We start from the raw sequence: 21752 nt of genomic DNA on the forward strand, positions 1-21752 counted from the left end.
CTTTAAAATTTTAGTAAAAATGACAAAAGAAATTATTAAAACTTAAACTAAAAAGAAAACTGAAAGTATAAAAATAAAAGCTAATTTGAAATATTAATAAATACTATAATAGCATTTAAATAATACTAAAATAACACTGATACATACAGGTATTCCCAACCACTGCATGAGGAAATAGCCCTCCACAAGTACCTGAAACACAGGAACATTGTTCAGTATCTGGGCTCTGTGTCAGAGGATGGCTATATCAAGATCTTCATGGAACAGGTCCCTGGAGGTACATGTGTGGTTTCTGAAAGAAGAATATTAAGTATGACTTTTCTACTTTAAAATTGATTCATCATCTCTCCTCCACAGGAAGTCTGTCAGCGTTGTTACGTTCAAAGTGGGGTCCTCTTAAAGAAGCCACCATAATCTTCTACACTCGGCAGATCTTGGAAGGACTTCGTTATTTGCATGAGAACCAAATCGTTCATCGGGACATCAAGGTAACAACTGTCACAAACCTTTATTTGCCCATTGACAAATAAAGACGTTGTGTGGGCAATTAAAAGCAGAAGTTCAATGCCCATTCATCTGTCCACAGGGAGACAATGTCTTAGTCAACACCTACAGTGGCGTGTTGAAAATCTCAGACTTCGGCACGTCCAAGAGACTGGCTGGAGTCAATCCCTGCACAGAAACGTTTACTGGTATTTGTTTCACTTTCATTACCTTTTCTTGGTTACAGAATGTGCACTCCATGTGACCTTCTCGACTGTTCCATTTGACCCGTGCTACATGTCACGCATCATACATCCTGGTGGTCTTGCCAGGTCAGGGTTTTGGGCTTAAAGTTAAGTCCATCATTAGCCCAACACACACGATCCGAGGGAGTTTCATTCCTCCCCTTTCAGTGTCAGGGCACCTCTTCAATCCCACCATTGTCAGCATGCATTAATACATTTTAGTATGCGATTTCCTATATCATTGTTAATGCTCTACATTAAGGGTTTTCAAACTGGGGTCGAGGGAAAAGTAGTCTTGTTTTGGCCCATGTTTCATATTTTGTCATGTGATTCCCTTTTCTAGTCTTGTGATCCTCTGTCATCAGTAAATTTCTCCACATATGTTTCCAGGAGACCATTCCCCTGGAAGTATCACACGAGGGCAAGGGAATCACATGACGAGACATGAGACATGACTGACTTTAAACATGGACCAAAACAGCCTCGTTACCACTGTGCAGGCTGGTGGTGGTGGTGTAATGGTGTGGGGGATGTTTTCTTGGCACACTTTAGGCCATTTAGTGCCAATTGGTCATCGTTTAAATGCCACGGCCTACCTAAGCATTGTTTCTGACCATGTCTATCCCTTTATGGCCACCATGTACCCATCTTCTGATGGCTACTTCCAGCAGGATAATGGACCATGTCACAAAGCTCGAATCATTTCAAATTGGTTTCTTGAACATACCAATGAGTTTACTGTACTGAAATGGCCCCCACAGTCACCAGATCTCAACCCAATAGAGCATTTGGGTCGGGATGTGGTGGAACGGGAGCTTTGTGCCCTGGATGTGCTTCCCACAAATCTCCATCAACTGCAAGATGCTATCCTATCAATATGGGCCAACATTTCTAAAGAATGCTTTCAGCACCTTGTTGAATCAATGCCACGTAGAATTAAGGCAGTTCTGAAGGGGAAAGGGGGTCAAACACAGTATTAGTATGGTGTTCCCAATAATCTGTGAGGTGAGTGTTGCTCCCTTTTATATGTTAGAAAGGGTTTTTTCCATATTTAAAAAGAAAACGTGACTGTAATGCGTTTTGCTATCCAAACCACTGGTGTGGACTTGGTCACCTTTCCAGGACTTATATAACTCTTATTTCCTGACTCAAAATAGACAGGGTTTCTTCTAGGTGTGGTGAGCGATTCTGAGTCCTGGTCACTGGTAACATGAGAATGTCTCCTGTGGGAGAGTAATTAGATTAGCATAGCGTCTGAGATAGGAGTTTGTTTGTGTTTCATTAGTGACCGCTGAAGCATCAGAGCAGGTGCACTCATCCGTCCTCCCTCTCACCTTCCACTGTCATAATCATCACTTCTGAACTTCTCTCCTTGATTTATTATATTTTGTTTAACATCCTGTCACAGCACATTTGTATCTACTGAAGTTCTGCTCTTCCCTGGTAAACCTCTGTCCAGGCACGTTGCAGTACATGGCCCCCGAGATCATCGATAAAGGTCCTAGAGGTTACGGGGCACCTGCTGATATATGGTCCCTGGGCTGCACCATCATAGAGATGGCAACAGGCAAACCACCTTTCCATGAACTGGGAGAGCCACAGGCTGCCATGTTCAAGGTATAAATATATTTCCTTAAAAAAATAGAAATGAAAAAAAGGAAATGTGCTGATACTGCTAGTGGATTTGCATACTTCACCGTTGTGTATGTGTATTCCCAATAAATATATCTTTACTAATTTTACTGTCATTAGATAAAAATTATAGCATGTCAATGCAAACTTTAAAATATATCAATAGTGCAAATTAAACGCTTATTATATACCACTGTTTAAACGTTTGGGGTATGTTTTTTTTTTTTTTTTTGGAAAGAAATGAAATAAATGAATACTTTTATTAGGGAAAAAAATCCCTGAAAATAAATCATCAGATTAGAATAATTTCTGAAAGATCATGTGACACTTAAGACTGGAGTAATGATGCTGAAAATTCAGTTTTACCATATATAACGTTGAAATTATATATATATATATATATATTACTGTAACCGTAGTTTTGGAGAATTTTTTTTTTTATAACTTTGTTTAATAATCTAGTTCTTTGCTGAAAATTTGGATTTGGTTTCAAAGCAGAAGGTAACTGACCAAGAAAGGATTTATTTGTATGTAATGTATGTATAATCAGAATTAGAATAAATTGTTTATTTATTTATTTCTGAAATGATGAATGAAAAATTCAATAATCCTATCCTCTGAATAAAAAATATGGATTATTGCAGTATGTTTTCTGATTGTAGAGATGTAAAATGTTGTGTATTGTTCATGCTTTTCAATATAGGCTTTTCAGAGAGCATCATTCATCTCTGTTTTCTTTTCTACCAGGTGGGCATGTTTAAGATCCATCCTGAGATCCCAGAGTCTCTTTCATCAGAGGCCAAATCCTTCATCCTTTCCTGCTTTGAGCCGGACCCAAATAAACGAGCGACGGCCGGGGACCTGCTCAAGGATCTGTTCCTGCGTCAAAACATCAAAGGCAAAAAGAGCAAGATCGCTTTCAAACCCTCAGGTAACGTCTCTTACCAAGTCTAACATGCTTTCCACAGCTGTGATAATAGTGTGACCTGGGCTGACCCTTCTGGTCATATCCATGGTGTGTAAGGCATTTTGGGTCTGCACATGGATCATTTCTCGCAGGCAAACACACAGAGCTGCCAAACCCCCACCCCCATAGCCCGGCATTCCTGCTTCACTGTGCTGTCTGGCAGGGACGTGCACAGGGGGGTTGCTCAGGTTGCCCGGGCAACTGCCCATATGCCCTTCTCGAGTCAGGTTGCCCTTCTGAGGAAAAAAAAAATCGTACAATGGATGTAGAATTTCACGTAGGCCTAGACAAAAAATAATATAAAAATCGCAAAGCCTCATTCACTTCCAAAAAAAAAAAATTGAAAGTCAAACTATTTCCACGAGACCATAGACTGCACGCGACCGGTGCGTATGGTAAGGCACCGCAAATCACTCAGGCCGCGCCTCCATCTCGTGTCGCGCGCTAATTAATGTGTACGAAGTCCATGACAAAATGAAGCGAAACTATCCTTCTCGTCACGAAAAGAGGAAGAAGAAAAACATGAGAGTGAATTGTGGGAACAGCAGTCAGGTAAACTTGTGTTCTGTCCTCTCTAGTGTCAGCAAAGTTTGATGGTTTGTCTGGGCAGGCAGTGCATCTCTTGCATCACTTTTTGCCTGACAAAAGTGAGAGTAAAATACCATTATTTATTACGTTTTGTTTTTGATAAACGACAAAGTGCAACAACAGTGTTTGTTTACTGCAGCTCGGAGAACATAACCGCGTCGCGTGTGTTGCGTTCATATGCGCGTGCACGAAATGAAACTCGCATTTTTCAAGCAGAAATGTGGAGACCAGAGAAATACCGTACAATACGTGAATGATGGCACTCCCAATCAAAGTACACATTATAAAGACACTGATTATCTAGTCTCAGTGTAGTTAAAAACTCTAAACAACTGCACTAATTATGCAAGATATAAACCAATGTATTGGCAATTTGACATTGATTGACTATTGATTTATAGGCTATATTGAATTTAAAATGATGATTAGATGGACATTCTGGTCAATATGAATGCAAATCCCTCAGTAAATAACCATAAATCAAGATTTGCTTTAACATGCATAAAAAAAAATTAAATAAAAATCATAGGCTACTGATTCCGAAAATACCCAGGCTGTAGAGTGAACCAAAGCTAATCCCAAAAGCCAAAGTTCAGGGTTGTACTTTATTATTTTCTTCTTGTTTATGTTTACGTTAATATTCACTTGTTATCTTAACATTCTATAAAAATGCTTTATTCAGTAAATATTGTTTGTTTGAACCTCATTCTGTTCTATATTGTTGTACTTATTCTTTGACTGTTTTGTTTAAAGGAGGGAGGATTGTATTGGGCGGTATTGAGTGGCAATGGCAAATGGTTTACATGGCATCACAGATCAGGTAGAGGGGCCCTTAGCAGAATTTTGCTTAGGGCCCCAGGGGGAGGTCAGGATTGACAAAAAAAAGAATTGTATTTTTTCCCGAAATCTAAGCGTTTTTTATTTTTTCGAGTTTTTTTCCATTCAATCCAGATTATTTCTTTTCAAATAAATAAGGGGGGGGGGGGGTGCCCTTTTTTCAGGTCAGAGCAACTGCCCCTCAAAATTCCTGTGCACGTCCCTGCTGTCTGGGATCCTCGCAACAGGTCCGAACTGCTCTCAGCCGGCCGATTGCGGTCCAGATTGATCTTGCACAAGAGATGGGTTGGAACAACAGGACCTGGAAAAGGGGAGGGGTCAGAGGAAAGCCCACAGTATGGGCTCACTCTACCATCACAAATTGTTTCCATCCTGCTGCACATGTCAGCTACCCCGCTGTCCGTGAAAAGCATTCTCAGGGTGTGCTGTTTTACACAAACATGCACACTGCTTTCTTACAAACCACTCTGATTTCTCTTCGGCATTGACAGAAGACAACAATGTTAGTGAGAGACAGGCTCTGTTCTAAATACTAGTGAGCTGCCTAGTGATGTCTGTCGTTTAAGCTCATGAGTGACTCATTTAAAACTCTCCATGTAGTGAACAACTTGAATACCTTTTTGCACAGAAGCCTTGGTTGATTTTAATAGTTTGGTGTTAGCATTTTGCTAAGCTAATGGCTTGATACTAATAGGCTACATAAATATTTGGATACAGTTTTTATAGTTTTTGGTTAAACCTTGTTTTTTTTAACACTTATTTTTGTTAATCCTTTTTTGTATACATTACCGTTCAAAAGTTTTGGGTCTGTAAAAATGTATTTGACAGAAGTTGTTATTGCAAGTAAGGTTATTGGAATGGTTTCTGTAAAATTTTATTTCTGTGAAGGATAGCCTACATGCTACCTTAGAATTTGGTCAAAAAATATTTTCCTCTTAGGAGGAGGTATATTTTGAACAGCTTTTTGATTTTGCTTCTGGAGCATGCAGATGATAACAACTCAATATTTCCTTCTCCCTTCACGCCATCCAATCGGCTGCTTGGATTCTCTGTGTAACAGTGTGGCAAGGTTTGTGTATCCAATCTATGTGTCCTTCCTTATGTGTTCCTGAGGACCATGAAATCATAATTATTTATCTTTTGCTGGTTTGTGGTGACTGTATTGAGTGCATGTTCTTTGTGTGCTCTGGTTCTTTGTGACGTATATTTTTCCTAATGGGCTCTATGCACGGCGTTATTTCCGGTGAAGGATTAAGGATGCTCGATAACTTCCGCCGATCATAGAGTCCAATGCAATACCGAGAATTTATATTGAATTTTATACTCCATGGTTATACTAAAGAAACGTTAGTCACAAAAACAGATAAAACAGACACCCCTCGTTGTGTTTATGCTTCTTTTTAAAATTATATTAAATAAACATAACTATATATAAAATTACATCTAAACGTATGTACGTTTCGTTTCAAAGACGGGAGGACAGTAAATATTGAAGACTCTGCCATAATCCCATTTTCTCCGGTTTTCCTCCGCTTTAATCTACACAACCGGAAATGAACGAGCATCCTTACGTCAAATGCGGAACTTATGCGTGCACATAGCCCATTCTCTTCATTTTTCGTTTCCTTTCTGTTCTCAGTGATTTAATGTTGATTTGGTAGGGGTTTCACTTACTATTGAAGCCTTTTAGAAATGTTTGTACTTATTGTATAATTCTAATATTGTGGGTAACACTTTACATTAAGGTTCCATTAGTTAATGTTAGTAGTAAATATGCATTAACTAACAATGGGCAATTCAGTATTTATTCATTTTTTAAATGTTAGTTAATAAAAATACAACAGTTCATTTTAGCTCAGGTCCATTTAAAAGTTCGAACAGATACAACTTTTGATTTTAATAATGTATTAGTAAATGTTGAAATTTACTTTAACTAAGATTAATAAATGCTTTAGTATTAGTGTATTATTACTAGTATTTTTTCATTGTTTATGTTAGCTAACGTAGTAGTTAACTAATATTAGCAAATCAAACCTTTTTGTAAAGTGTTGCAATGTTGTGCTTTTATAGTGTGATAGAAACCCAAATGGAAAATGTAATTAAATTGGGGGCTGTCATTACATTATTATTTCTTATTAAATCTAATTAATATCTGTCAGTCTCACATATTTGCTGATTTAAAAACCCTAATGTAAATATATTTATATTAATGTGGAAGATGAGTTATTCATTGAACAGGCATTGCAAAACGTGTCTTTAGGCGTAAATAAATTATTTGTTTATCATGTAGTATTTGTATACAGTAGGTATTTATATTCTATATGTACATAGTCTATTAATGGCCTTAAGAGGCATGATTAATTGTTAATTTTAAAATGAATAACAATGTAAAATCATGTTGAATTGACTGCCCCAATAAAATGTTTTGTTTTTAAAATTAAAAAAAAAATATTTAACTGATTTTATTATTTTGGCCATTATAAATATTTATTGAAAGGTTTGAACTGGAGTAGGAAAAAGCTAAAAATGGTGGTAAACTCTGGTTTGACTGAATGAGTACATGTGTGGGTGTGTAGACGTGTAACTGTGTGTGTGTTTTACTCCATTTAGACTACATCCGCAGCGTTTCGTTACCAGTACAGCTACAGACGGAGGCCACGGGGAGCAGCAGCAGTGAACCGGGCTCCGTATCTCCAGACTGCGACTCCAAACAAGACGTGTTTTTCGAGAAGAAAAAACGCTCTAGCTCTGAAAACCTCATCAAACCGCCCAACTCAAACTACCTCAGGTGAGCTCTGAAGATTCCCCGCCAGGCTGAATGTAAAAACCGGTCCAGGCGAGTTTAGGTCATGCACTGGTCAGCGATAGCTGTAGCTGCTTAAGTGTGTAACTTATATGTATGAGATTATGTGAGCATTGGATTAGCGTCTGGAATGTTAATTACGTGACTGTGTTTACGGAGCTTGAGTACCAGCGTCTGCTTCGGCTCTCAGCCCGACAGTAAATCAACTTCCTGGGCATGAGGCGCTGAGGCCTGTCCTGACAGCTAGTAGACTCCTTGGAAACGCTGTTTAATTAACACGGAGGAATGAGGAGACAGGTGTGCTAGGCCGCGGTTTCTGGGCAGGTGGATGTATGTGTGTGTAATGAGATAATGCCTTTTACAACAGCCGCTCTCTGGTTGCTCATAAAATAATCCCATGAACACTTTACTGACCACTTCTTCACCTCGGTTTCAATGCACACACCCAATCACAGAGCTGTCACACATTAACCACGTTTCCTCTTTCCTCAACGAAATCACGTTTTAAATCACCACTCCAGATTTATTTATACTTTGGCTGCCAAAGTTAACATTTACTTTTCAGATAAATTTAATTCACAGTTAATTCATTGATATTTGAAAGCTCAAAAAGTAAAACCACTGTGTAATAAACATTCTGCTGCTGACTAGTGACACCTTTTTTTTCTGTCCTAAATTTAATACATACCTAATTTAATTCTACCTAATATATTTTTTTTATTACAAAATGCCATATTTAATAACATTTCAAATTCCATATTTGAGATCCTAAAAATAAAACAATAAATGGTAAAAATCACGAGATGAAATTGTTTTAATTTATTAAATTGCCAAATTAATACAATTTATATTTAAATGCTGACAATTTTAGTTTTTGATATTTAGGCAATACCACACGAGCAAGAGCTGCTTTTTCCTGAATATCAGCACAATTGCAAATTTGATCTTGTTTATTGAACTGTTGTATAAAATCAATAAATTAAATATAAGTTTACTTACAGTTTAGACTATTTTTTTAAACAGAATATTGTCTGTTTTTGCTCTATTTTGCAAACGAAAATGGTTTCAAAAAAATCCCCAAAAGAGCCATTACGCATCTCCAGGCAGCACACTGATGTTTTGTTATTGAACTAATCGGTCTGATGAACAACTCAACATGGCAGGCTGAATTCGGAACTGCATACTAGTATACTACCCGTACTACGTTAATCATATCTATGGCAGAAATATAAGAGTAGTATGCAAGTATGTAGTTACGAATTCAGCAACAGTCATTTGCTTTATCTCTGAATGAATCAGCCGTTTTGAACAAAATATTTGACTGTTTTATTCAACGACTGCATCCAAAAATCTCATACTCTCTTGAGTAAATACTTTTTTTTTAAAATAATGAGTTATTCAACGATCGCTAAAAAAGTATGTTCTATATAGTAATGTGTGTAGTGTTAATATAATCTGGACGTACTACATCTGCCATGTTGTCCCCATCATGTGACATACCAGCATCAGTTCACTGGCATTCACAAATCCTCTCCTGTGGCCTCATGGGATAGTAATGTGTCCATCGTATGCACACTACAGAGTCTCACCGGAAGTAGTAGGTCATCCGTGTACTTGTTACCTATTTTATGAGAACTTAAAACTTTTGGACATAGGCCTACTTCTTTTGTCACATACTGTTTTTCACCTACTATAGGGAAGTATGCGATTTCGGATAAACAATGATTTCCTGCCATGACAGTTTTAGCTTTGTATTTGCAAGTATTATTGAATTCCCCCCCCCCCCCCCCCATCTTTTCTTTTTCTATATTTATATCCCGTGCCTGTGGCTGATAAAATCATACCTGCGATAAAATCCACCATGCTGCATTTAAAGACTGTCTGCACTCGCTGTCAATCGAGCACGATGAGATTTATGAGATTGCTGGATAAGGACAAACTTGTCATGGCTTTTGCAAACACTCAACCATTGGAAAGCCAACTTCTGTCCGTATTCATATTGAATAACTAATTCCAGTTAAATCCTTATCTAATCCCTGTTCTGTCATTTTTATTTCTTTGCTCTAAATGCCTAGTCATTTCGCTATCCAATATGCTCGTCGAGGGGCTAAGAGCATGATGAAGATTGAATGCTTTTTTTGGTCATGGTTGAGATTTCTGCAGTGATTGGTCGTGATTCTGGTTAAAGAGATTACTACATAAAATGTGTTTATAATTAGACTATCAAGTATAAAATAAAAGATAATAAAGTAATTACAGTTGCATAGATTGTTTTTGTTTCATTGAGAATTTTTTCTCTTTCTCTTTGAAACGGGCCTTCGAAGTCAAAAGGCCATCTCTGAATATGGTACTGGAAAGTACTTCTGAAAGGACCATTTATTAAAAAAAAAACACTGTATAGTAGAATCAATGGTCATTCAATAACCATGGCATTTGTAAGTGTATATAACACAACCATTCAGAAGTTTTTTGTTTTGTTTTTTCCTGTTCTTTTGAACATTTATTCAATCATAGTTTCCTCAAAAATATTAAAGGGATACTCCACTTTTTTGGAAATAGGCTCAATTTACCACTCCAGTTAAACAGTTGAGTTTTACCGTTTTCGAATGTATTAAGCCGATTTTTTTATATTCAGAAGAATATCAGTAACCAGACAGTTTCTGTTCTCATTGACTTCCATAGTATATATTTTTTTCCTACTATGGAAGTCAATGAGTCTGGTTATTGATATTCTTCTAATATCAGAAAATCTGCTGAATGCATTTTGAAACCGGTAAAACTCAACTATTTAACTCTGGGGGAGTGGTAAAATGAGCCTTTTTCCAAAAAAAGGGGAGTATCCCTTTAAGCAGCACAACTGTTTTCAATATTGATATTAATAAGTGTTTCTTGAGTAGCAAATCAACATATTAGAATGATCCGAAGGATCTTGTGACACTTGAAGACTGGAGTAATGATGCTGAAAATTCAGCTTTACCATCACAGGAATAAATTACATTTAAAAATATTTTGAAGTAGAAGACTATTTAGATTAATATGTTCTCACTGAATCAGTGTTAAATGTGTGTGATTCAGTGTTCCAGATGAGAGTCCTACAGCAGAAGACCGCAGCTCTCCAGCTTCCTCTGAGAACAGCGACTCTGGCCTCTTCCTGCTGAAGAAAGACAGCGAGAGACGCGCCATACTCTACAAGGTCCTCAATGAGGACCAAGATAAAGTGACCTCCAACCTCATGGAGAACCATATTCAGGTGTGTATCCCGGCGTATTTGTCTGAGTGTGTGAATTGTCTGAATCATCATGCACTGATTATTGTGTCCTCGTCTTTTAGGGTCATGAGGAGCTGAAGTTGTCGGTGGACCACATCAAGCAGATCATCTGCATTTTACGGGACTTTATACGTTGCCCCGAGAGACGCGTCATGGCAACCACTATATCAAAACTCAAATTGGACCTGGACTTCGACAGCACGTCAATCAACCAGATCCAGCTTGTTCTGTTTGGTTTCCAGGATTCTGTAAGTGGATTGCAGTGCTGCTGTATACAGTCTCAGACATGATACACAATTTATGTTATCTTATTTATCTCTCAAAAGATATGTTGTTGCTCTTGTTTTTGTTGCAATGTGCCACCAAGAGGATTGTCAGTGTTCCAACAAATGATGTGTGATTTTATCCACCTTGTTGTGGGACCAAAGAGATTTTCAAAGAGATTTCTCCTTCTTTTTCCATCAAAGAGATGTTCTTTTCTATATAGTGAACAACATGTTTTGCCTCAAAAAGTAGATATGTCTTCTGATAAAGAAGGGGCTTTTGCACTGGTTAGTTCTTGGAACTAGCCGCCCGTTTGGTTCCCCGATAACTTATGGTTCCCCTAGGAAAGTTTTCCTGGTTGCATTCATTCTACTCTAAGATGACGCAAGCCATGCTTTATTTTGACGGCACTCTGCGCTGAGAACACATGTCAGCGAAAGAGCACACAGCGCTTGTAATCTCCTTGCTCATTAGATTACGATGTGTCTAACTGGCCTGTCTAATCCGTTATTAGATAGAACTGTTATCCTTATATATATAGAAAGTAGAGAGTAATGAAAAGTTATTAGCATATGCCGTGTGGTTGATGTGCAGTGTTGCTTGCTAAGCAGAAGCTAAGTTAATCATGTTTGGCTTGGTCCCCTTCAAAGTTGTCTTGTATTTTCACCTCAGTGTAAAGGTTCAGAGGTCTATCTATCAGTTTTCCAAGTTCTTAGAGTTAGTTTTGTGGAGTAAATAAATAAGCTATAATCTGTGTTTACAGAGCTTTTTTTTTTTAAATGGCGGGTGCTGGTGTTTCGGATGCTTTCGGGCAATTAGCATACACTCATGTCACGTTCGTTTAGACCCTATTCTGAAGTTGGAGCTAAAAAGGAACATCCACCAATAGCTTTAGGAACTATAAAGAGGTTAGAATCTTGTTAGTGCCTCATTTTTGTGTTGCCTCAGTGTCTCCCTCCTGTGTTTGGTTTGAGTTTGATGGCATTAAAGGGTTTGTTCACCCATAAATGAAAATTATGTCAGTAATTTCTCACGTTGTTCCAGGTAACGCTTCCTTTTACAGTCCAGTTACCCATGTAAATACTATTTTAGTAACTACAATTAATGGGTAATAACTAGTACTAACCCTGAACCCCTAAACCTAACCCTGTTCCATGTACTTACCTTATATTAGCCAGTACTTTCTAGGTAAGTACACTGTAAGTACTGTACTATAAAAGGACGCTTTACCTTGTTCCAACCCCGCAAGACTTTCATTCATCTTCGGAACACAAATTTCGATATTTTTGATGCAATCTAAGAAGTGGCTCACTCCCTCATAAGCTGCTGGGTAGTTTCATTCTGCAGGCCCAGACAAGTTAAGACATTGTTAAAATAGTCTAAGTGAATACAGTGGCTCAACCTTTAGTTTATCAAGTGGTGAGAATACTTTTTGTGCGAAAAAAATTCATAGCGTCTTTATTCAACTATTTATTTTCTTCAATGTGGGCCTCGGATATAGAGTTCACGAGAGCTCCATGACGCCATGACCAAGACCTTAGAATATGACGCAGATATCTGTGTATTCTGGCTCGAATATTTTTAAGGTTGGTCAAAAATGTCAAGTCTTCATCTACGTCGAAATGTGCTGACAGATTTACGCAGACAGCTTTATGGACAGCACGTGCCATCCTCTGTTTGTAAACAGACAATGTAGCGCTTCCGGCTATGTCAGGACGTCATCATGTGTCATCTTCTAAATTTTTTACATTTTTTTTTTTTTTTTTTTGCGCACAAAACGAGTATTCTCGTCTCTTGATAAACTTAAGGTTGAGCCACTGTAGTCATTTGGACTATTTTAACGATGGGTGAGTAATTACTGACAGAATTATGATTTTTGGGTGAACTAACCCAAATTTAATATCCATCTTTCCTCACTGTTTGTGTCTCAGGTGAATAAAGTGTTAAGGAACCACCACATTAAACCACACTGGATGTTTGCCATGGACAACATCATCAGACGGGCTGTGCAGGCAGCTGTCACGATTTTGATTCCAGGTGTGTGAGTGACAGAAGGAAAAAACAAGAAAAACCAGAAAGCAGAGGACTGAGACCTTTTTCAACAGTCTGTCTCTCTGTCTTTTAGAGCTGCAGACACATTTCGGGCCTGCATCGGAAAGTGAGGGCGCAGATAAGGACGCGGATGAAGTAGATGAAGAGGATGATGGTGATTTTGGATCAGTGGCACGTACGACACAGGAAGATCAGGCCCTTACATCTGGAGTCAGCACCCTGAGTTCAGTCATATCCCATGAGCCTCAGCGGCCACAGCACCCGCTGGGAGCCCAGCTCGGACGCCTCAAACAGGAGACTAGCAGGTACACACTGCAGTTTCGTCATAAAACACTCAAAATCATTCTGATGAAGGGAGTTACATGTAAAAAATAATTTTTGACTTCCGGTCGAATGTGAGTGGATTGAAAACGAAAACTCAAAATAGAACTAAAATAAAAATACTAATCATAAAAAACAAAAAAAGTTATTCATCATGGATCTTTATTTTACTTCAAATACCCTGCCATTTAAAGGTTTGGGCTCAGTATGCCCCCAAAAGATTTTTTTTTTCTTTCTTTAAAAAAAAAATGGAAATCTCTTTTGCTTATAAATGCAGATTTATTTGATCAAAAATACAGTAATATTGTGAAATATTATTACAATTTAAATTTTTATGTTTAGATACTATTTTTATGTAATGCCTGTTTTTTAGGATTCTTTGATGATAAGAAAGTTCAGAAGAACACCATTTATTTGAAATAGATATCTTTCATAAAATATAAATACATTTACTGTCACTTTTGATCACGCCAATGCACCCTTGCTGAATAAAAGTTTTAATTTCTTTTGAATGGTTATGTATTTTATATATTCCAAAATATACTTTGAGCATATTACCAATAAATTCCATTATTATTGTCATTCATATTTATGCAAAACACTCATAGACCACCATGTTCCTTGCCTTTTATACAAAATAAGACTAACGTTTTACATTTGAGTGTAAATCTTGATGGTTTTATGTTGTCTTTACAGTGTTCTGTTTGCTGACATTTCTTGTTGGATCTAGTTTGTGAAATGTGATCTTTGACAACTACAATTACTGTAGTTCATAATAAAGACAATAGCTTGAATAGTTTGAGAGACATCGTTTCAGTGTAATGTCTCTCCCTGCAGGCTGCTTGAAGAACTGGTTCAGAAAGAGAGGGAGTATCAGCAGGTACTGAGACAAACTCTCCAACAGCGGGTACACGACATCGAGCTTATCAGGATCAGACAGCAGTCTGCTGCAGGTTAGTTGTGTAACTCAATCGCACACACTTACTGAATTACACTCGCTTATTATGCCATTCAGTCTTTATTTACACTGAAATCATACTTTGGCCTGTACGCTATGATAATAGAGAAAGTGTTCAACTCAACACTATCTGATTTCCCGTGTCCCGTTCTGACCTCTGGAGTTGTTTACAACCAGGTCATAGAACAAAGCAAATACATTTGAAAAACATTCCAGGATTTTTCTCCATATAATGGACTTTACTGGGAACCAAACGGTTCAAGGTCCAAAAGACAGTTTCAGTGCAAACTGTTCAAAGGGCTTTAAACAATTCCAGACGATGAATAAGGGTCTTATCAAGGGAAACAATCACTCATTTAACAAAAAAATACAAAGTTTAAGTTTTGGAAGCTCAAATGGTCGCCTTGCTCTGTTCTGTTCTGTGATGTGTGTTCATGAGTCTCCTGTTCGAACTGTTCGGTCCTGTTTTTGTGTGATTTGGTTCATTCAACGAAAGAAATGAATGGATTGACTCGGAAAAAGATTTGTTCATTTCGATGAATGAGTTCGGGAGAGTCACGAACGCGCATCACAGAACAGAGCAAGGCGACCATTTGAGCTTATAAAACTTAAACTTTGTATTTTTTTTTTTTTAAATGAGCAATCGTTTCACTTGTCTGCAATCGTTTAAAGCCCTTTGAACAGTTTGCAGTTTGCACTGATACTGTCTTTTGGACCTTGAACCGTTTGGTTCCCATTGAAGTCCATTATATGGAGAAAAATCCTGGAATGTTTTCATCAAAAACCTTCAAATATTCCTTCATCTTTCCTATATGTCCTCACCAGAGACGCCCTCCACCCCCTCTATATTTCACGTTGCTGCACAGCCCGAGCCTGACAAAAAGCTCACTGACTGGCTGACAGAGCAGGGTGCTGACCCCGAGACAATAGATAAGGTGAAAACATACGAAACAGTGAATCACGCTGTGTGTATAGTGTCTTTCCTGCGATATAAAAATTATGACTCACTGTTTAAGTTTTCATTGTTAAACGAACAGATGATTCATGGCAAGTGCATTTGGTTTCTGATAGTTTGTTGTAGAAGATTATACACTCAACGACATTCTCAGCGATGTGACAAAAGAAGACCTTCGCTGCCTCAGGCTCAGGTGAGGGTTTTATATTGAATTGAGTGATTGTGTATAATAGTATTCATTTGCATAAAGTGATCTCAATTATTTGATCACGTTAGCCACATTTAAAGTGCAATAAATGTAATAAAGTTGCACTTTATTTTATAGCACGTGCACTGACGTTTACTTAACTAATGTACTTGCAAGAGATATTTGCATCATTTTTTGTTTGTTTTTGCATACTAAAGGGGTGGAGTGCTGTGTCGTGTCTGGAAAGCCATTCAGAGACACCGAAATAAAGGGATTCGAAAGGTCAATAATGACGAGGGAAATTCAGAAGGATGAAATCAGCAGGAAGTTGCTGATAATGAACACCTAGGCTAGCACAATGCATCCTCACACACATCCCTATAATGAGAGACTTGTAGTTATGTCATACTTTCTCCTGGTTGGACATGTTTACTTCTCTTTCAGCTATGACCTAATGTATTTGTGGTATTTTTGCATATGTTTTAAGCCATCACATCTAATTTCCATTGGATTTCAATAGGAAAACCCATACGGATGAAAACGGCTCAATCTAGGAAAGATTGTACTTTCCGCTTTTTACAGAGAGGTGTTGCCTGTAGAGGAATAAACCTCTCCAAGTGACTTTGGACTGGGCCTAGAATGGAAGAGGAGAGAGTGATACCTACTTAATGTAGGACTTCAGATCATGCCATTTTAAATGATAGAAAGTCTACATAGGTTACTGTTTGTTTTTGCATTACTTGTAAGTCTGGGAAATGTGTTGAGTTCATTCTAAAATATTATGTGACATACTTAAAATGACCACAGACCTCTCGGACCAGGGCTGAGGAGCCTCTTTTAGATGTGTTATAATAAGTTTGGATGTAATTACCCCATGACGTATATAAATACTTAAATAAACATAAAATCATCATCATAACATTCAGTTGCAACAATAGAAACTATGATACATACTGTACTTCAGCCGTCGCACAACTTTCATTTTTTATAAAAATGTGTGCAAGACCAGTCTTGCAGAAAACGTCTCGGTTACGTATGTAACCCTCGTTCCCTGAGTAGGGAACGGAGACGTTACGTCAGAAGTGACGGAGATTGGGGGTTTCGCATAGAAAGCCAATCCTCTTCGAGTATTAAAACACGAGCCAATGGCATGCAATGCCTTGGGGCTGCGGAAATTTGCATAGCGTACTCCGCCCTACTCCGTGAGTATAAAAGGAGGAAGTGAACGCAACCGCAGTATGTCTTCGCTGAGGAGCCAAGACTGAACTCGGCCTCTACCCAGCGATACAGCAGAAGTGGCAGGGAGACGTAACGTCTCCGTTCCCTACTCAGGGAACGAGGGTTACATACGTAACCGAGACGTTCCCTTTCGTAGTCACTTCGAGTTACGTCAGAAGTGACGGAGATTGGGGGTCTGTGCCATCACGCCAACTTCAGGCTGTCTTCCAGTGCCCTGCGAAAGTCTAACCCCCGAGCCTTACCTGTCTTCCTTAGGGGATCCGACTTAGACACAGGATTACCAAGGTACACTGGGAAACATATCCCGAAGGGGACATGCTACCAGCTGCCTACCGAAGGGAGGACTTACGAATACGCATATGGCCACATAGGAACACATATGGAATCACTGGAGCACCAACCGCAGGTGGCTACTAATTTCAGCTCCAGGGGTGGCAGATGGCTTGCCAAGGGAAGACACATGCTCAGAGAGGCTTACAGCGGATAATACACATGAGACGGTTACCAAGGGGGAACCGTACGCATGGAGGCACCTAGCCAGCATCCAGAGCCACAGCAGTGGTGCCCGCATCGTCGGTGCTGGAGGACTCAAGGCTTCAATGGAAGAACTGAGGAATATCGCACTTATCCAGTCCGGGGAGTGGAGTGGCGAGCAAGCGAAGACACCTGAGCGGATCCAGAACTGGCCGAAACGAGTACGTGAGAGGATACCGGCTCAATTCGCAGATTATAGAATCTGGCGAAGGTGTTGGGTGTCGCCCAGCCTGCAGCTCTGCAGATGTCTGTTAGCGAGGCACCGTGCGCTAAAGCCCAAGAGGAGGCCACACTCCGAGTGGAATGGGCCGTCACACCAAGGGGGCACGGAAGGCCTTGCTGCTGGTAAGACAAAGCAATGGCATCCACAATCCAGTGGGACAGCCGTTGCTTTGAGAGAGCCCTTCCCTTCTGGCTCCCTCCATGACAGACAAAGAGCTGGTCTGAGGTCCTGAAACACTGCGTTCTGTCGACATAGGTGCGGAGAGCACGTACCGGACAGAGCAGTGCCAAGGCTGGGTCTGCCTCCTCCGGGGGCAGCGCTTGCAGGTTCACCACCTGGTCCCGGAAGGGAGTGGTGGGAACCTTGGGCACATAACCAGGCCGGGGTCTCAGGATCACGTGAGAGTAAGCCGGCCCGAACTCCAGGCACGCTTCGTCAACGGAGAATGCGTGCAGGTCCCCCACCCTCTTGATGGAGGCCAATGCAACCAGGAGTGCTGTCTTCATGGACAGAAACTTTAACTCTACCGATTGCAAAGGCTCAAAGGGATGCCTCTGCAGAGCATTTAAAACTACCGAGAGGTCCCAAGAGGGTACGAGGGGAGGACGAGGCGGATGCAGCCTCCTCGCTCCCCTCAGGAACCTGATGACCAGGTCGTGCTTCCCTAAGGACTTACCTTCCACTGCTTCATGAGAAGCGGCAATGGCCGCGACGTAAACCTTAAGGGTGGAGGGCGACAGCCTGCGCTCCAACCCTTCTTGCAGGAAGGAAAGCACGACACTGATCGAACATCTCCGGGGGTCTTCTCCGCGAGAAGAGCACCAATTGACGAAGAGGTTCCACTTCAACGCATAAAGGTGTCTCGTGGACGACGCTCTTGCGGAAGTGATGGTTGCCGCCACCGCAGGTGGCAGCGAACTCAAACCTGCCTCGTCCCGTCCAGGAGCCACACGTGCAGCCTCCAAAGATCGGGACGAGGGTGCCACAGAGTGCCCCGTCTCTGAGAGAGTAGGTCTTGTCTCAGAGGAATAGGCCAAGGAGGTGCTGTCGCGAGGAGCATGAGATCGGAGAACCACATCTTGGTGGGCCAGTAGGGGGCTACCAGCAAGACCTGCTCCTCGTCCTCCTTGATCTTGCACAACACCCGTGCAAGGAGGCTCACCGGGGGAAACGCATACTTGCGTGGGCCCCGTGGCCAGCTGTGCGCCAGCGCATCCGAGCCGAGAGTGCCGCGGGTCAGAGAATAAAACTGGGCGCAGTGGGACGAGTCCCGAGAGGCGAACAGGTCTATCTGTGCCTCCCCGAACTCGTCCCAAATCAGCTGGACCGACTGGGGATGGAGTCGCCACTCGCCGGAGAGGGGACGGACCCGGGACAGCTCGTCGGCCGCCCAGTTCCGGTCTCCAGGAATGTACACTGCACGAAGGGACCTCAGGTGCTTCTGACTCCATATCAAGAGGTGGCGGGCGAGCTGCGACAACTGGCGTGAGCGTAGACCCCCCTGGTGGTTGATGTACGCTACTGCCGTAGTGTTGTCTGAGCGGACAAGCACATGCTGGCCCTTGAGTAACGCTCGGAAGCGGTGTAGGGCGAGCCGTACTGCCAACAGCTCGAGGCAATTGATGTGCATGAGGCGCTGGGCTCCTGTCCAGGAACCGGCGGCTGCATGCCCATTGCACATGGCACCCCAACCCGTGGTAGATGCATCCGTGGAGACAACGAGATGCCTGGAAACTCGCTGAATAGGGACGCCGGTCCGTAAGAAGCTGAGGTTCGACCACGGGAAGAAGGTTCGCCGGCATGCCGGAGTCACTGGGACTCGGAGCGAGCCGCGATGCCATGCCCACCTCGGGACTCGATCGCGAAGCCACAGCTGAAGCGGTCTCATATGAAGCAAACCGAGCGGCGTTGCCGCGGCCGCGGATGCCATATGCCCCAGGAGCCTCTGAAATAGTTTCAGTGGAACCGCACTCTTGCCCTCGAACTGTCGAAGACAAGTCAGCAGTGAGTGCGCGCGCTCGTTCGTGAGCTGCGCGGACATGGCGACCGAGTCTATCTCCACGCCGAGAAAAGAGATCCTCTGCGCGGGGCAAAGTTTGCTCTTTTCCCGGTTGACCCGAAGGCCCAGACGGGCTAGGTGCCGGAGCACCAGGTCTCTGTGTTCGCAAAGCTGAGCTCGAGAGTGTGCTAGTATCAGCCAGTCGTCGAGATAGTTCAGGATGCGAACCCCGTGTTCGCGAAGGGGAACAAGGGCTGCCTCGACGATCTTCGTGAAGACGCGAGGGGACAGAGCTAACCCGAATGGGAGAACGGCGTACTGATATGCCTGGCCCTCGAAGGCAAACCGAAGAAACGGTCTGTGTCGAGGTAAAATGGACACATGGAAGTACGCGTCCTTCAGGTCGATCGCTGCAAACCAATCCTGATACCGAACACATTCGAAAATGCGTTTGGCCGTGAGCATTTTGAACGGTAGTCGATGGAGAGAACGGTTCAAAATGCGCAGGTCCAGGATCGGTCGTAACCCACCGGTCTTTTTGGGGACAATGAAGTAGGGGCTGTAAAACCCGGACCTCACCTCGGCTGGAGGGACCGTCTCGATTGCACCCTTCGCCAGCAGGGTCGCAATCTCCGCTCTCAAGACTGGGGCATTGCCACCGACCATCGTGGAGCGAACTCCCGTGAAGCGGGGAGGAGACCGTGCGAACTGAATCGCGTAGCCGAGTCTGATCGTTCTGATGACCCAGCGGGATATCCCAGGAAGCGCTAGCCAGGCTTCCAGGAAATGAGCCAACGGGGTCATGCGAACCACAGACGTCCCCCCGGAGGGGCAGCGGTGCGGGTCGACTGGCACGTGTGCAGGAGTTACCCCGCTCGGATGCGTCGAAGCCCGCTCCCCGACAGAAGGGACCAGGGAAAGCGGAGCGTTCCACGGGGGTCTGTTCTGCCGGGGGTCTGGCGACAGAGGGGGAAGGGATTGGTGTAGCCCTGGGACGACACACGCACCCTTCCGCGCCCTCAGAGACAGAGAGGAGTGTGTGGGCTGACGCACGGGGGCATCGAGCGCACCCACTCCAGTCTGTGAGCTCAGTGAGGATGTCAAGTCTTTCTTTAACCAGTTCAGGGTGCTGCCCACCCGTGGGTGAGCAGCGGGGAGCTGAGAACAAAAGATTCTCCCCCGGCCCTCCACCGGGGGAAGGAGGGGGCCTGCTACCGCCTCCTGGGAAAGACTCGAGATCGTCACTGAGCGGCCCGTGTCAGGATCTTCGCTTGGCCTGGCGTTTAGCGGGGCGAGCGGCCTGAGGGGGCTGTGACGCCGGCCTGCGGCCTCCTCGACGCCGGGGCCCGGGTGAAGGCTGCTGCTGGGGCCGGGCGGGAGGGAGGGGAGCCGCAGGGGGGCGTCCTCGGCGGCGAGCAGAGGGAGGCACCTGCGCCGATGACTGGGTGGAGGCAGCAGCTGGTCGCCGGGGCAGGATGTGTTTGATGGCCTCCGTCTGCTTCTGAGCGGTGGAGAACTGCTGGGCGAAGTCCTCGACCGCACCGCCGAAAAGGCCAACCTGGGAGAGCGGAGCGTCGAGCAGACGAGTCCGCTCAGCGCTCCGCGTATCTGCCAGGTTGAGCCAGAGATGGCGCTCCTGAACCACCGAAGTGGCCATCACCTGACCGACGGCGCGAGCGGCCACTTTCGTTGCCCGGAGAGCAAGGTCAGTGGCGGATCGCAATTCCTTAAATGCCGTCGAGTCAGTCCCGCCCTCGTGCATGTCTCTGAGCACCTTCGCTTGGAAGACCTGCAAAGTGCTCATGGCATGCAAAGCGGAGGCCGCCTGTCCCGCCGCTCTATAGGCCCGCGCCGCCATAGCAGACGAGAACCCACAGGCTTTGGATGGGTGCTTAGGAGGACCACGGGTGGAGGCGCTCTGTGGACACAGCTGCATCGCAACAGAGCGCTCCACCGGGGGCATCCCAGTGTACCCACGGGCGGCCCCACCGTCGAGGGGGGGAAAGGCGGGGGAGAGATCGCGCTCTCGAGTGGACAAAGGAGCCCCCCAAGAGCGCGATACCTCCGCATGCAGCTCGGGGAAAAAAGGTATCGGAGTTGGCCGTGGCCTTGCGGCGGCAGCTTTGTCCAGATACCAGTTATCCATCCGCGAGAGATCGGGGCAGGATGGAGGTTTCCATTCTAGCCCGATACTCCC

At 43.1% G+C, this 21752-nt stretch overlaps 1 protein-coding gene across 2 annotated transcripts in view; it reads left to right on the forward strand.

Moving 5' to 3' along the window:
- The window catches only part of map3k15 (mitogen-activated protein kinase kinase kinase 15), a 32329-nt gene extending 15753 nt beyond the window's left edge, over window positions 1-16576 (forward strand). For both annotated transcript variants that reach the window (XM_089125621.1, XM_039684837.2), the window contains 14 exons: window positions 150-277; window positions 358-488; window positions 587-692; window positions 2188-2345; window positions 3108-3291; window positions 7363-7540; window positions 10631-10805; window positions 10886-11071; window positions 13019-13124; window positions 13213-13444; window positions 14298-14413; window positions 15244-15353; window positions 15490-15566; window positions 15779-16576. In XM_089125621.1, coding sequence (XP_088981747.1) covers window positions 150-277; window positions 358-488; window positions 587-692; window positions 2188-2345; window positions 3108-3291; window positions 7363-7540; window positions 10631-10805; window positions 10886-11071; window positions 13019-13124; window positions 13213-13444; window positions 14298-14413; window positions 15244-15353; window positions 15490-15566; window positions 15779-15875 — 1984 coding nt within the window. In that variant the 3' untranslated portion in view covers window positions 15876-16576. The remainder of the gene's footprint in view (window positions 1-149; window positions 278-357; window positions 489-586; window positions 693-2187; window positions 2346-3107; window positions 3292-7362; window positions 7541-10630; window positions 10806-10885; window positions 11072-13018; window positions 13125-13212; window positions 13445-14297; window positions 14414-15243; window positions 15354-15489; window positions 15567-15778) is intronic.
- The last annotated feature ends 5176 nt before the right edge of the window (window positions 16577-21752 follow it).

This window comes from Pimephales promelas, chromosome 22 (genome assembly GCF_988280905.1).
Source record: "Pimephales promelas chromosome 22, fPimPro1.hap1.1, whole genome shotgun sequence".
Classification (NCBI taxonomy): domain Eukaryota; kingdom Metazoa; phylum Chordata; class Actinopteri; order Cypriniformes; family Leuciscidae; genus Pimephales; species Pimephales promelas.